At 39.1% G+C, this 17393-nt stretch overlaps 1 protein-coding gene across 4 annotated transcripts in view; it reads left to right on the plus strand.

The window, feature by feature from the left end:
• zcchc8 (zinc finger, CCHC domain containing 8) overlaps positions 1–14812 on the plus strand; it is a 32347-nt gene extending 17535 nt beyond the window's left edge. The window contains exons 14-16 of one of the 4 annotated variants that reach the window (XR_007264643.1): positions 5899–7260; positions 7964–8027; positions 11528–14812. Coding sequence is in view for 3 of the 4 variants with exons in the window: in XM_020530857.2 (XP_020386446.1) it covers positions 5899–6764 (866 nt within the window). In the remaining variant the exon portion in view is untranslated. Of the gene's footprint in view, positions 1–5898; positions 7436–7963; positions 9603–11527 lie in introns of those variants that run through there. The other 3 variants (XM_048611345.1, XM_020530857.2, XM_048611344.1) reach the window with 3 other exon arrangements.
• Positions 14813–17393: the final 2581 nt, after the last annotated feature.

A 17393-nucleotide genomic window follows, 5' to 3' on the forward strand; every position in this document is an offset into this window, starting at 1 on the left:
ATGGTAGTTTCTTCCATAAAAATACAATGTTCAAAAACTTGGAGTCTGAATGTTGATATTGAATTTTCCATTGAAGAAGGCTGGCTTTTAACTATTATTGAAATAAAGAAGGGGAGTGAAAAACACAAAAATAGAGCACCTGTGCTTTCCGGAGATGACATTACAGATCTTTATTTTGCCTACGTCCCAGCTATAAGTTAAACAGGTTGTAGTTCTTTATACTATGGCATAGATAAAGAAGGGTATTTTTTAAAAGAAATGAAAGTCAGGACATCAACTTCTTTGTACAGTTAAGATATTTTGCTGTGTAATTGTAAAATTTAAAGATAGTTGATAGAAATTTAAGGCACCCTTTGTTTTAGATGAAAGACGGTACTGCCTGAACACTACAGCTACAAATTGTTTGAGATGTAGGTAAATTTTGTTCAAGGGTCATAGCTTAGATCCATTTTGCCAAGAAGGGTCAATTTTCTGTAAGGAATGACTGCCCACACACAGAACAATATGACACTCATTGTGAAACTTTGTAGAAAACAAAGCCAGATTCTCCATAAGGTGTCCAGTTGTAACAGCATGTTACAATGATGCATATCTTGAGTCTGACTATATTTGACCTAATTAAAGAGAAATCTTTTTGGACAGCATTTCTGCCTTTCATTTTGAAAGGTTTCTTTATTATTGGTGAAGTCCATGTATGCCATAGAATATTTTGTATCAATCTTACTTCTGATGGAATGGGCTTGAAGTCAATTAAGATGCAAATTAAAATCAGTACATACTGTATATAGTTAGTTATGGTTGATCAATAGGGATATCTGAATTTTTTTTTAAATGATCAGGATTATATTTGTGAAATTTCTAAACCACGGGTCCCAGAATTGTTTGGCATGTGTTGTTTGTTTATTTTCAGTCATATGTATAGAAACAGGCTTTTTGGCTCACTATGTCTATGCTGGCCAACAAATGCCAAACTATACTATTCCCATTTACCTGTGCCTATTCCAAAGTCTACTAAGCCCTGGCATTTTAAGTGCTCCTTAAATGTTGCAAGAGTACCTGCCTCCACTACCCCCTCAGGCAGCACGTTCATATTTCTGAGGAAGGGTCACTCGATCCAAAACGTTAACTCTGATTTCTCTCCACAGATGCTGCCAGACCTGCTGAGCTTTTCCAGCTGTTCCTGTTTTTCTTCCATATTTCTACCATCCTATGGGTGAAAAAAATCCTCAGATTCCCCTCTAAACCACTTACGGCCTCTGGTCTTAGGCATGTCTGCCATTGGGACATGGTACTCATAATCTACACTATCTATGCCTTTTGTAATTTTGTTCCTCAGTAATCCCTAGGAACCAACCACTCAATGCGTATATCCTACCTTTATTAAATCTCCTAGGCCAATCTGTTGAATTGTCACAGAGAATCACCAACAATGTGTTTTGTTGCCACTCCTGCACTGATGCTTCCTAAAGGGAGTATAATCTCTAAGAATCCAACATTTGACTCCCTCGCTCCCTCCTTTTCCTCATCTGCATGTTGTCTCATTGTGACACCATCCAAAAAAACACATCTCATTCCAAGTGTACGCTGACAACTCTGTTCTATCATACGACCACCTCTCCACTGTTACCAATTTGTTACCTTGCTTTTCAAATTCAGGTGTGGATAAGCAGAAATTTCTTCTAGCTGAATATCAAGAAATATTCAGCACTAGATACCATTTTTTCCTGAGAGAACTGATCTCACAATTAGCATGGGATAGTCAGTTATAAGTTGGGTGCTGTGCACATAGAAAACAAATCCAACAGAGTTCTCATTACTGATCCCTATCCCTACCTTTTGTTGCTATGATATTAATTTACCTATGTCATGTTAAATAAATAGGCATTTCATAGAGTTGCATGTTAGGATATTGGGTACCCTGTGACATCTTGGTCCACTTCTCAGTCATTGCCCAGCACTGCCTTTCTTTCTCACTGCACTTTCTCATGCAAACACAGGAAGTGCAATACTGTCTTTTAGCTCCTCACTTCCCCCAATCCATGGCCTGAAATACACTTGCTGGGTGAAACAGCAATTAACTTGAATTTTAAATTTCGTGCACATAATCTGCAGAGTATACTGGATCATAATCAGTTAGGTGGCCAGTTTGCAGAATTCCTTTCTTCAGACATCAAACATAACCCTCCATTCACCTGTTCTTTTTCAATTCTCTGTTCCATTCCAGTTCTGACCTCTGCTCCCTATTATGGTTGAAGGAACCTCGCTTATAAGTTTGAAGGGCAGCACTTCATTGTTCAGTTAAGCATTTTACCGATTACTAAACAATATTAAGTTCAATGACTTCAGGTCACAACTTCAGTTCATCTCATCCTGTTGTCCCTTTTTTAAATCTCTCCAACTGTACACTGTCTACTTCTAATCTACTTTGAGATCAAACCGTCACATCCATTCCTAATCCTACTTTCCAGTTCGTGCTCTGTAACACTGTAGGATTCAGTATTTCATATCCATGAATTGTTTAAATGCGACAATGGTTTCTACCTCTACCACTGTTCCAGTCGGAGTTCCAAACTGGCTGCCACTCTCTACATTAGAGATTTTCCTCAACTCTTCTCTCTGATCCTTCTGGCAATTACTTTAAAATCTGTGGTCCTAGATTTTGACCTCTCTGATAAGGAAAATGGGTCTTTCTTTTCTTCTGTATACAGGCCTCTCATAATTTCATACATCACAATTAAATTTCCCCTCAGCCTCCTCTGTTTCAAAGTAAATGATCCCTGCCTATTTACTGTTTTCTCTCAGCTAAAATTCTTCATTCCTGGTAACATCCTGTAAACTACCTCTGTACACAATCTAGTGTGATCATAGAAGTGTAGAAAATAGGAGCAGGAGTAGGCCAATTGGCCGTTTTTGAGTCTGCTTCACCATTCGTTTTGATCATGGCTGATCATTCAACTCAAAAGCCGGTTCCCACTTTTACCCTATTTCCTTTTGATCCCTTTCACCCCAATTGCTATATCCAACTCCTTCCTAAAATTCTACAATATTTTGGCCTCAACTGCTTTGTGATAGTAAATTCTACAGGCTCATCACACGCTGGGTGAAGAAATTTCTCCTCATCACAGTGCTAAATGGTTTACCCCACATCTTTAGATTGTCACCCCTGGTTCTGGACCGCCTGGTCATTAGTAACATCCTTCCTGCGCCTACTCTGTGTAGTCCTGTTAGAATTTAATAGGTTTCTGAGATTCTCTGAGTCTGCCTTTTGATTGTCTGTACCAAAACGCATGATTTCACATTTTCCCACATTTATCTCTCTCTGCCAAGATTTTGCCCACTCACTCACTCAACCTATCTAATACTCTCAGAAATTCCTTTTATGTTCTCATTCACAACATGTACCCTCACCTATTTTTGTATTTGTATACATTACAGTCTTCTCCCTCTTCCAGGTAATTAATATAAATGTAAATAATTGAGATCCTAAGACTGACTGATATGGCGCTTCACCAGTTACCCCTCTCTAATCTGAACAAGACCAGTTAATTCCAACTATCCGACTTTGTGTGTTAACCAGTCCTCAATCATGCTGATATATTACCCCCAGAGTTGTGAGCTCCTATCTTGCACAATAACCTTCTATGTGGCATCTTATCAAACGTCTTCCAGAATTCCAAATACCCTACATCTTCTGGTTCCGCTTTATCAAATTTGCTTGCTTTATCCTCAGAACTCTAGTAATTTGTCAACCATGATTCCTTTTCACAAAGCCATGTTGATTCCGTTTGATTGCATTAAGCTTCTCTAAATGTCCTGCTATTTCTTTCATAATAATGGACTCTAGCATTTTCCCAACAACAGATTTAGATTAACTGGCCAATAGTTTCCCGCTTTGACTCCTTCCCTCCTTGAACAGTGGCGTCCAACATTCCTTCAAAGCTGCACCAAGTGCACAGCCTCTTCAAGGTTCTGTACAGGATAATCAATGTCAACAAGCCAATTGCGGCATTGACTTGTGGTTCTGGAAGTCCCTGCCGTGCATGGCCCTTGCAGGCCTGCGCCGCTGGTAAGAAAATTAGAGGGAACATTAAGACAAATGCAAAATATTGGTTTAAAGTATCTGCCATTTCTCTGTTCCTATTTGCATCTTCCAAGGTTATGACACTTACATTAGCTAGTTCACTCATTCATTCCTTCACTCTCTCCCATTTTTATACTTTTTACCAATTTACTCATCTACTGACTTTCCTCGTCTATTTTCCTTTCCCACTTTAGACAACTCGGACATTTCTTTCATTTTCTTTTCCCCAAATGTCTCCCTGCCGCTTCAAACTTTCAATGTTTCTGTATTTGTTTAAAATCTGTTCTTGTATGTGACTAACTTTTTCCAGTGGTAATCATCAACCTGAAACATTAACTTTGATTCTTTCTCAACAGTTACTGTTTGATCTGAATATTTTCAAAATTTTTATTTTTATTTCAGATTTCCATCACCTTTTATTTTATTTTAGTTCCATATACTTATTCCACCTATCAGAGATGAAGCGAATCAAGAAGTATATAAGTACATCACATCAAGCTGGTATACTGTGGAGAGATTCTTTGTTTGATCTGTAGATCTTACAATTGCTTGCCTAGATCCTGAGATATACCTGACTAAAAATTCAAACACAATTTTTCAAGAACTTTTTTGATGCTGTCACCCAAATATTCCCAGAAGCTGAGCCAAATTTGAGACTGTTATCTTCATTACAGCATCTTTGGATATATACCCTGTTACAGATGAAAGGTAGTAGGTGGAAGTCCTATGTCAGTTTGTCAATTTCACCAATACTCTCCAGCCACTGCCAAACCTCTGCAATCACCACCACCACCTCGGGGATGTGATGGTTTAGTGGTATTATCGCTGGACTGACAATCCAGAGACCCAGATTATATTCTGGGGACCCCATTCAAATTCTGCCATGGCAAATGGTGGAATTTGAATTGAATAAATATCTGGAGTTAAGAGTCTGATATGACCATGAATCCATTCTTGATTGTTGGAAAAACCCATCTGATTCACTAAAGTCCTTTTAGGGAAGGAAACTGCCATCCGTACCTGATATAGCATGTGACTCCAGACCAACAGCAATGCAGTTGACTCTTAACTGCCCTCTGGGCAATCAGACAATGGGCAATAAATGCGACAGCCTTATCTTGTGAATGAATAAAGAAAAAAAACAATTTTTCTTTCAACCTGTGCTATTCCCAAATAAGGGCATTGTCCATCTTTATCTCCGCTCTAGCTTGAATACAGTGTAAATTGCATATTTACTGTGATTTTTCTCATTCCATTCTGGCATGGTGGCACAGTGGTTAGCACTGTTGCCTCTCAGCACCAGGGACCTGGGTTCAATTCCACCCTCGGGCGACTGTCTGTGTGGAGTTTGCACATTCTCCCTGTGTCTGCGTGGGTTTCCTCCGGATGCTCTGGTTTCCTCCCACAGTCCAAAGATGTGCGGGCTAGGTAGATTGGTCATGCTAAATTGCCCATAGTGTTCAGGGATGTGTATATTAAGTGGGTTTATAGGGGGATGGGTCTGGGTGGGAAGCTCTGAGTGTTGGTGTGGACTTGTTGGGCCGAAGGGCCTGTTTCCACACTGTAGGGATTCTATGATTCTATAATATTAGATAAATATTGTTGAAAATGTTATGATTATGCTCTACACCACCACCAAGCTAACTTTACTGGTCCTTGTGTAACGGTATCAGAAACAGTTATCATTTAATTGTTGATTACCTGTTTCCTGGATTGAGCAAATTTACTTGTGAAGCATGGCTATCCTGAAAGAATTGACTTCTTACTGAGGGCTTTTTTTATTGCTGGATATTATCTCTGGTGCATTTATTCTGTAGGTTCAGACACGCCACCAAGGTCGTTTCAACCTTTACCGCCCTTGCCTTCCGATTGCCCATTAACATTGTCATCATCACCGCCACCTCTGCCAAAAGGAACGCCACCTTCTACACCACCGATGTTTATCCCACCTGCACCACCTACTCCAACACCACCTCCACTTCCAAAAGATACTCCCCCCTCTACGCCTTCAAATTGTTCTCCAGTAGGATATTCTTTGGAAGAAGGAAGTGCTCGAGCTTCAGCTGCTGAGAATGCTGATAAAACTTTGGATGCTGATGTCTTGTCTTTAGAAGAGTTGGAAGAACAACAGCGGTTAATATGGGCTGAATTGGAACAGACTGAAAGTGCTAATAGTGAAACAGAAGGTCCTTGTGATTCACCATTAATCAAGAATTCTACAAATTCCTCACCAGCGATGCATGCACCTGACAACCATATGGAAGTTGAATCCATTGACAAAATGGGGACAGTTGAAAGTAATATGGGGAGTCCAATTGCTGAAGCATCTTCAGTTGATTTCAGGGATGAGCAGACCACTTCATATAGGGAAGAGAGTACTCCATCTGAAAACTCCGGAATGGAAATAGAAGGCAGTAGAACCATTCAAGATTCTACCTCAACACCAGCAACATCCGTTGAAGAAAACCAAGTGCGTTCAGAGAAAATAGAAGGATCCATCACTAGTGATGCTGTGTCAGAAGGAAGAGAGGAGAATAGGATTTCTTCTGTTCCTGATATGAGTAAATTTGCCACTGGAATTACACCTTTTGAATATGACAATCTTTCTGAGGCAACTGGAACTTATCTCAAACTCAGGAGTTTACTGAAGAATTCTCCAAGAAACAAAATGAAAAAGAAATAACTATGAATATCAAAGCAGTACTGAACCATTCAGATCCAAGGCTTCCACGTCATATGACCATGTACTATATTGGAGTTTCTTTTTCTTTTAAGACCTCATTTCAACAGTATGTGGCAGAGCTGATATTTTACTGAAACAGTCAAAGTCAAAAAATTTCCCCCCAATGCTATTTTAATATGTAGGGTTGATAATGAGTGAAAACATGTCTGGTGTTACAGAAAGAAGATTTTCTTGTGTGTTCTTTTTCAAAGAAGTACTGTTGAAATCTGCCCTTCAGGCATAGTCTCAGAATTTTTCTGATGTGGACTTGTGTACAGTAGGTTTTTAGTCATTCTTACACATTAGATGTTTTTTGTTTATATAACTGAATGTGTTTGTTTTTTGATAATACCAATGTAATTTTATAAAATATACTGCCAGGGATTTTAATGTACAGTATTTTAAATTCTAATTACAGATCATTGAAAATGTCAGGGATTACCAGGGCTGTTTTCAGGTATTTTATGAATATCCACATATGCTTTAGTTTTTTAAAGCTGCTTCTACCTTTGTAATGCCATTCTTTGCAAGAAGTATACAGCCTTGGAATATGGAAATATGATGAACAATTCTATGAAGAGCTGTTCTGGTATTTTGTGACAGCATTAAATGGCGTAGAAATTTGCAGCCAATACATTTTGTGATCTTTGCCAGTTTTATTCATCATGGACTGACAGCGGGCTGGCTTCTGTGTCTCTGAGCTGCTGAAAGGTTCAGTACCTCTAGGTACAACGTTTGGAGCTTTGTTTTAATGTCGAGTGACGTCCCTCTTACTTGTACACTGCACACTAATGTTTTAGCTGTTCAGTTCACGATTCCAGGAAATAAGTTCGGCATTGTGCTATGTTTCAAACTATTCACAAAAGGGAATACTGGAGATACTAGAAATGCTCATCTGCTACCAAGAAGCAGCTGAAACCACTTTAACTAGGTTAGCTCGGTCTTTTGTGTTAGGAGCAAATAAAACTAGCTAACTTAGTGTGACTTGACACTTGAGTGCAATTTATAGTAGAGTACTTGAAGTTCAGTGATTTGAGGGAGTTAGGAAGATGGGTCTAGGCCCGAAACGTCAGCCTTGCTGCTCCTATGATGCTGCTTGGCCTGCTGTGTTCATCCAGCTCTGCACCTTGGTTCTGTTTCTGTTTTTCTAACTTTTTCAGACTCCAGAAGTTGGTTCCTCCTCTCTTTTACAGCAGAAAAGACTAACTATTTGGTGAGCATCTGGTAAGTGACTAAGAATTTTGTACTGCTAAAGCTGAAAATCATATAGCAACTAGTGGTAAAGTTAACAAGTTATTTTTTAAAAATGCTTAATCTTATTCAAATGGCTTACTCAAGTAGCTAGAACTCATTAAGGATGTCAAGACCAGTGATGTGCCATACTTGCAGCAGTAGGTCCTGGACCCTAGTGTGATCCAAAGCAAACATATCTGCAGTAAGTGACTGAAGTTCATGCAGCTTCTAGGAGGCTGAATTAGACACTGCCCATCAGGGATTCTCTGTACCAGAGGAAAATTACTTCTCTTAGGATAGAGTCTTCTGATTTGGTCATTGTTCAGTGACTGCGAGTAAGGCAGGAAAAGGGACCCAGAGAGCTGGGGTGCAGGAGCTTTGGTCTTTCCAATTGTCAAACAACAAGTTTGAAGTTCTTTTGTGCTTATTTGATGAGTGGTAGCTGCAGGGTAGACAAGTAAACTGACCATGGCACTGAGGTACAAGAAGCAAAAGTGGATGTCAAGGTAGTAGGAAAAACAATCAGAGGCATTTACATGGTGTATTCTACAGCGGTGTGTCTCCAGATGGCAGTATAGCCTGCTTAATGCCAGGGTTTGAGTATAACTATCAAATCTAAAGAAAAAGAGTATAACTGTATAAATAAAAGTATAAAATTAATTGGAAATTATGGAAAAATTAGCGTGAAAGCTAGACATATAAATATGGAAGAGTTTCTCAATATTTAAGAAAGAAAAAGATTTAACAAAATTGACAATGAAAAATAAATAATAGATGGCAGATAAATTGAACAGAGATTTTGCATCGGACTTCACCATAGACTGATATGCTTCCAGGTCCTAATGGTAAATGGGATAGTTGATTTTTTTTTTTGGTTTTGATCTTCAAACATCTTAGAGTTGAAGAAACTCCTATTAGATTGGAAGGTAGCAAATGTAACTTGTGTATTCAAAATGGGACTGAGAAAGCCAGTAACTACAGACCAGTTAGTTTTAACATTTGTCATTTGTTTTTTGATGTTATTTGTTAAAGAAGTGTATAGTAGAGCACTTGAATAGGTTGAAGGTAATAAGGCAGAGTCAACATGGTTTTTGTCAAAGGGAAATCTTGGTTAACCAATCCGAGGAGTCTTTTTTGAGGTAATGTGCTGTGGATAAAGGGGATTTCCAGAAGGTACCACAGTAAAGGTTTTGCAGAAGATAAAAGCTCATGGTGCATGGGGTAGCTTATTGGTATAGATAGAAAATCAGCTGGCTAGCAGACAGCAGTAGACATGAGTTTTTATGATTGGCAGGGTGTTACAAATGGTGTGCCGTCGGGATCTGTGCTGAGGCCTCAGTTATGAATAATTTATATCAATAGTTTCAATAAGAGGACGAAAGACATGGTTGCCAAACTTTCCAAAATGACAAAAATAAGCAAGTTGTGAAGAGGATATAAGGCTACAAAAAAAAGGGCAAAGATCTGACAAGTGATATATAATGTGAAATTGTTTCTATCAAAATGGACAATGAAAAAACATCATCTAAATGGTAAAAGACTATGGAGCTCAGATACAGATGGATGTCGATGTCCTTGTGCTAAAGGCCAATATGCTAATGAAGCTAAGTAATTAAGAAAGTCAACAGAATATTATTATTTTTTTGTGAGGAATTAATCCAAAAGTAGGGAGGTCTTGCTTCCCTTGTACTGGGAACTGGTGAGACCACATTTAGCGTAATGTGTACAGTATTTTATAAGGAAGGATCTTAGTGTCTTCAAAGCAGTTCAGAGAAGGTTAACCAAACTAGAATGGTTACTAGCATGGAATAAGTTTGTTGCTTTGTGCAGAAATGTTGGACAGGCTCGGCTTGTATCAGATGGAGTTTAGACTAAGAGGTGACTTAATTAAAACACGTTTAAGACATGACCATTTTTCTCATGATTGTAAGTCTTTGGAACTTTTCCTCAAAAGACTGGAAGCAGCGTTTCAGAATATTTTTAAAGCCAGAGATGAACAGATTCTTGGTTAGCAAGGGAATGAAATGTTACCAGGTGTAAGTAGAATTGCAGATTTGAGATTTAATCTGATGAGCTGTAACCTTTATTAACTGGCAAAGAATGCGCAAGGGGCTGAATGGCCTATTCCTGTTCTGTTGTATCTTTTGCATTGCTTGATTAATACCCACAATCAACTGGTGAAAGGCCATAGAACTGAAATGTTAACTTCACATTTTTCTCTCTCTACATCAGTGATGAAATATCCAATTTAGGCAACTTTTTCCTGTTGAGTATTTCCACCTTTTCACCTATCACGCATGACCACTTGAATGAGGTATTATCATTTGGAACTATGCTGCATATTCATTTTAGTTTCTTCAAGAGAAGGTAAGGAAATTGGAAAAAATGATTTAAATATTTTTCTCAAGCTTGCTCCTATATGACACTAAAATGATTTAAGTCAAAGTTAATCCAGAGGATTTGACCAACAATCCAGAACTTGAGAGTTCAAATCCCACAAATGTTGGTTTGAGAATTGAATTCCGTTTCAGAAAACTCTAAAGTAAAAATCTGGGGTCTTTAGTGGTGCTGTTTAGATTCTTTAAAGTACTTGAAAATTTAATTATTTCTTCAGACCCATCTGAACATAATTGGCTCTTGCTGCCTTCTTGTGTAACCCAGCAAGCCACACTACATAAGGACAGCTGGGAAGAAACAATGCATATCAGTGTTGCCAGTCTTGTCCATACACTGTATATGGTGGGGGAGGAGAGAGAAGACTGTAAAGTTCAACAAAAAAAATCTTGCCACTAACTATGTTTTAAAGCTCTCCTTTTTTTTTTATAAAGGGCTATTTCACAGGAACTGATTACAATCTGACGTGATTTTGTAATGTGTTTTAAAAGTATTGTTATGACTCACCTATTTTTAATTTATAAAGCCGTTGAAAAGCTGGCATTCTGACAGGGTACATTCCTTATTTTCTGGGAATATTTTTATTTGCATATAATTTGAAATGTCCTCTGTATTGGATTACGGATATGCAATACGTTTCTACGTTCTTTCTATTAAACCTTTATATTGATGCTAAAGTGAGGACTTTTGTATGCAATTAATGTATAAAGATTGTAATTATCCTACAATACTTCAGTGAACTCTGTCCATTTTTAAAAAAATTTTATTTACTTTGTTCATGGACATGCTCTCTATGATGATGAGTGATAAAAATGTTCACCATTAACAGCAATAACTGAGCAGCTTTTAAATACATCTCCACATACGTGATGAAAAGCAGCCATTTAAAAGTAGATGATAAAAATTATTTCTTGCATCAATTCTTAGTTCAGAAAACATCTTGGTCATATCTACACAAAAGCTATATTTCTGTGGAAGTACATGCTGTTACTTTCATGGGGCGCGTTATGGTACAGGGAAGATGTTTTGATGTACAAAGTACTACCAAGCTACAGATAAGGCTTTGACATGTAGTTGATATCAAATCTTATTTGCAGAATGCCGGACGAAAGGCACCATCATCAACAAGGGCGTAACAGAGGAAACCAGGAAGTGTCAATCTGTTTCACTGCTTACCATGGACTACAAAGTTTTATCCAAGGACCTCGCCAATCAGGTGAAGTCTGCTCTGGATCAGACCTGCACTTTGCCCAGCAGAAGTCTGGTAGCTTTGTGCTTTTTAAATTTAGTTTTCCATGTGCTTGCTGGGAAGTGGCATCAACTTTAGCAGATTAGGCTAAGAGCAGGCCTTTGACAAGACATCATTGTATTTTCAGTGTAGTATTGGAAAGGAATCTGCATTTCGATTCCAACTGTAAGAGTGCAGTTTCAATCTATGGGCAGGAATTGGAAACCTTTTCAGTTAAATCTGTGTTGAGCAGGCAGGTGGTGATGGCTTAGTGGCATTATCATTAGACTAATCATCTCGAGACCCAGGTAATGACCTTGGTTTGAATCCCATCATGGAAAATGGTGGACTTTGAATTAAATAAAAATCTGGAATTAAAAGTCCGGTGGTGACCATGAAACCAGTATTGATTTGACATGAAAAGCCCATCTGGTTCATTTAATGTCCTCCTCAGGACAGAACCTGCCATCCTTGCCTGGACTGGCCTACATCTGACTCCAGACCACAGCAATATGGTTGACTCTCTAATTGCCCATTCCTAACAGATTTATGTTAGCCTAGGTGTGATGCCCACATCCTGTGAATGAATAATAAATGTATACTTTGGGTATGCTATCCTCTCTCTCCCTGCCTATTGTTTTGTCTTGAACTTTTTTTGCCCAGTCCATCAGAAAAAAATGCAACTGAAGAGGGCTGAAGGAACAACTTGAACAAAGCTCTCCTGCAAGCATTATAAAGTCTACAAATCTATAACCAGTCCAAACTGGCCTTGGCTCAAAATGAATTACACCAAGAGTGAAGTCATGTCCTTTAGGAACTGAGTTAGCAAATGTCCCTTTCATCTTCAGGTCAGAGTACCTAAAAGTGCTGAGGTATGGTTTGGAGGGGCCAGGATGTGCACTTAACACTGGAAGGAGCATGTTATTATGGCCACTGTGGAATTGACACACACTGTCCACAGTGCATATGAATCTGGTAGTCAGGTGCATGGTGCTCTCCATTATTCTACATAGTGCAGGTCTAGCCCTTGCATCACTTGAACCCTTAAACAGATACCAAGACACAGCTTGGCTGGTAATAAAGGCTCTCTCTTTCACGTTTATTGATCATCTTTCCTAAGAAAGGATGCAGATGTATTAGAGGTAGTTCAGAGAAGGTTTACTAGACTAATACTTTAAATAGATGCTTGTCTTCTGAGGAAAGTTTGGACAGACTAGACTTGTGGAGCTGTTGGAGTTTAGAAGAGTAAATGACTTAATGGAAACAGAAGATCCTGAAATTTTGATGGGCTGGATGTGGGAAGGATGTTTCTTTTGGGAGAATCCAGAACTAGGAATCATTCTTTTTTTCAGAAAAGCAGGGGCTGCCAAATGGAAATATATCAAGCATTTTTTTGTTCCCTGGGTTTGAGTTTTTAGAACCTACTTCCTGAAAAGTTAGTAGAAGCAAATTCCTTCAGTATTTCTAAGACATTCTGGTTTCTATAGCATTCTGAATAACCTTGTTAAACAATTTAGTGGAAGCAGAGACCTTAAAAATATTCAAGGCAGTAAGGAAGTGACTGCTGCCTACCTCCTTTGGGAATCTACCCCTTCAGAACAAGTCTAGAAATGTATGCTTTTTTTTTTCTCTTTTTGCCAAAGTTCATCTGGAGCAATTGTAAAAGTGCTATTCCCAGATCTGCATATCTGATCTAAGTATCAGCTGCTGTCGGATGACCATCCAAGTTAGTGCAGTGTGTTCTGTGGTTAGCTCAAAAGTCAGTAATCTTCTAGTTCAAAGAGCTTTTCAATAATAGTGTTATAAGTACATATATTCCAAGGCTTTGGCATAAACTTGGCAAAACTATGGCAAAGACACAGTGCAATTGCCTTGATGAAGGCCCTTGAGCCATAGCATGACTTCTTCAGAAGTCTAGGCCCGAAACGTCAGCCATCCTGCTCCTCTGATGCTGCTTGGCCTGCTGTGTTCATCCAGCTCTACACCTTGTTATCTCAGATTCTCCAACATCTACAGTTCCTACTATCTCATAAATATAAATGTTTGTTTACGTAACAGGCTATACATAGTGTAGTGAGACACCTTGTACTGTGAAAACAATGATCTTGCACTTAAAGTAATATTAAATTTGAATGATTAATGCAAGTACTTATACAATTTTTATGAATAAAGTATACTTTTTTTCAAAAGTGTTTTTGGATGAAGATACCCTGAGGAATGAAGAATGCTGCATTAATGACAAAAAACTGCCTGCCCTTGGAATACATTGCACCCCATTTTGCAATATCACGCTAAGTCCACCATCCTCTCAATTAAATCATGCATGAATCATTAGTAATCAGTTTAAATAATTGAGGTCCACAGGCAGCCAAACCCTATGTTCTATCTTTCATACATAAATTTGATTTTCAACTTTGTGTAAATGATTAACTGTCAAACAAAATATTTTAAGAATGGGTAGTGTTATAAATTTCGTGATTTGTAGTTCTGCCACTTACAAAAAGAAAATCAGAAAACACGACAGTGAGATGATTAAAGCTGTCAAAAGATTGTAGATAAGTGCCATCTTGGTGTACTTGAAAATCTGATCACAACATTAGAACTATTGAACAAGCGTGGGCGGTGAATTCTCCATTTGAGTCTGGGCTGCTTTTTTTTTGTTCATACTGGGTTTGATAGTAGCATGTAAATAGTGGAGATTTGGGTCAATTATTGTTATACTATGGCGAGGACAATCCAAGGCCATGCCTGGTAATGTTAAATTGTCACGGTAGTGAATTATCGTTTACATGGTCATAATCATTTAAATCATTAATAATTTGTAACATATTCAGTGTTCTCCATCTAAGGATAAAACGTATACACTGGTTTATAAAATATTCATTTATTAGAACTTCGCTCCTGGGTTTCTGTTTCTGATTTTCCAATAGTGTCGCAGGATTGTTACGTTGATGCACGAGAAAATTATAATAATATTCGATTTTACGCACAGTAAAGTCAAACATTTGTGTTTCTTTCTAAACGACAATAAAAAGTAAGATTTAATCCATGTTGTGATGTGTATAATAGGTAAAAATGAGACTTATGGTATTTGAAATTGTGGTATATTTACAGTTATCAGTTACAGCTCCTACGCAGAAATAAAAAGCTCGAATTGCAATGTGTTTTGCATTCCACCATGACTGACCAGGTTGACTACTGTAGCCAGAGTCTGTTTTGGCCTCAACCACTGACTAATTACTGTCAGCGACAGCGGTGATGTTTGCTATATTCAGATGGAGATCAGAAAGCGAGAGCGGAAATCGCTGGAATAAAACCAAAATACTGGGGATGATCGTAATCTGAAACAATCACCGAGAATGCTCTGGTACCAGATTCGAATTGTTAACTGTCTCGCCGCAGGTGCTGCAGTCATGATGAGTTTCTCCAAACGCTACGTTTGTTTCAGAATGGAAATTCCGACAGCCAATAACACACTTTCTGTGAATATAGTTTCCCAAACGTTGTTGGTGTGCCCAATTTTTAAAAGAGATTTTGCAGTGCCCGTCTATATCACAATTAAAGAATTAGAGAAGTAGAGTAGCAATTTCTTCGAGAACTGTCATTATAAAGGGCGATTGTAACACGAGATTTCAAACGGCTTGATTAGATGTACTTCTTGGATGAACTTTAGAATGACTGTCAAAAATCTGTGGTTCTGTTATGCAGCGAGCCCGCGCTTGGGTCTACTTTTGGATACCTATGCGTCACTGAGACCCAGCGACCACCGCATGTTTGAGTACTCCTTCGCCTACTTGACTAAATAATGCTTCATCTTTAAACAAAGAACTGCAGGTGCTGGAGTTCTGAAACAAAAACAAATTGCTGGTAAAAACTCCAAGTCTGGCAGCATCTGTGGGGAGAAAGCAGACTCTACATCTCGAGTCCAGTTTCATGAACGATCTGTTTTCTTTTGTTAACACCTGTTCTTTATCTGGTTCCCATGTCCGAAACTCGATTTACTTAGTGCTTACACCCTCTTCTGGCGTTACTTGCTGTTCCAATGTCATATTCCCATTTCCCTTTACCCACCTTGCTATTTTCCTCTTTCTGGTCTGCTCCTGTCCCCAGTTCCGAGCTTCTGTCGCGTACAAAGCTATATATTCCCTAACCAAAACCCAAACTCTCCTTTCCCGATGCGCAATTGTCCATTTACACACTGCCCACATAACCTCCAGCTACTGCCACACCTTATCCTATTGCGAGAGGTTAGAGCCCACAATCCTTCTACAGAAGCAGAAAATAGGAGCAGGATTCAGCCACTCGTCCCCCCCACCCCTATACCCTTTGATTCCTTTATCCCTAAGAACTACATCTATCTCCTCCTTGAAAACATTCAATGTTTTGGCCTCAACCACTTTCTGTGACAGAATTCCACAGGCTCACCACTCTCTGGATAAAGAAATTTCTCCTCCTCTTGGTACTAAATGGCCTATCCCTGGTTCTGGGGTCCTCAGTCAATGGGCACATCCTGCCTGTGTTTGCCTGTCTAGTCCTTTTTAGAATTTTATAGATTTCTATGAGATCCCCTTTATTTATCTAAACTCCAATGAACATATCCATTGACAATAAAATTTATCCAGCACAGAGAATCCCTGTGCCCATGCTCCCATCCCCAGTGGTGATTGTTGTCCAGTGCTAACATTCAACTTACTTAGTGCACACTCCCTTTTACTGTATCTAACTGTTGAAATCCAATGCCCACACAGTGTCCATAATCCCTTTATCCAGGATCAACCTATTCTCCAGTGTCCATACCTTTCATCCAGTGTCCACACTTTTCTCACCCAGTCTCCGTGGTTTCTCTACCTGGAGTTCCTTTATCTAGTGCCCATGTTGTCTTTACTGACTACCCTACACTTCATTTATCCAGTGTTTACATAGAAATTTCCCTTTCTAACACTATTTATCTAGTGCTCACGTTCTCCGGCCATACATCCAATGCTGACGCTTTTGCCCTGAGTGTTGCAATATTAGTCTGTGCTGACAATGCTCATATCCAGTGTTGGTACTTCTGTATCTAAAGGTGATGCTCCCTGTACCGTGTTCACAGTTCCGTTACATAATGTTGCTGGTCCTTGTACCTAATGGTAAAACTCCCTGTACAGTGTGTCCACAGTCCCCTTAACCCATTGCTGATGATGCCTGACATTCTCTGCTGCCAGTGCCAGTGTTGACACTTCTTGTGTGTCAACATTCCCTGTTACAGTGCTGACAGTCCCTGTATGCAGTGCACACTCCTTATATACAGTACTGACACTCTCTAGACCCAGTTGTGATAGTCACTACACCCAGCACTGGCACTCTCTGTATCCAGCACTTGACAGTTCATGCATCTAGCATAGGCATTCCCTTTATCAAGTGCTGACACTCATTGGACCAAACCCTGTCAAATCCTATATATCCGATGCTGAGACTCACTGGACCCAGTGCTGATCCTCCCTAGATACAGTGCTAAACTCCCTATAGCCAGTGATGTCATTCTTTGACCCAGTCTTGACACTCCCTGTATCCAATGCCCCTACTCCTCCTATCCAATGCTAGCAGTGACTGGGCCTAGCAATGACTATCACTTGATCCAGCACAGGCATTCTCCGGACACAGCTGACAATCCCTGCATCTAGTGCTAAAAATCATTGGACTCAAAGCCAATACTCCCTATATCTAGTGGTAATGTTCCCTGTACCCAGCATTGA

Source organism: Rhincodon typus, chromosome 24, assembly GCF_021869965.1.
Source record: "Rhincodon typus isolate 14 chromosome 24, sRhiTyp1.1, whole genome shotgun sequence".
NCBI classification, from domain to species: Eukaryota; Metazoa; Chordata; class Chondrichthyes; order Orectolobiformes; family Rhincodontidae; genus Rhincodon; species Rhincodon typus.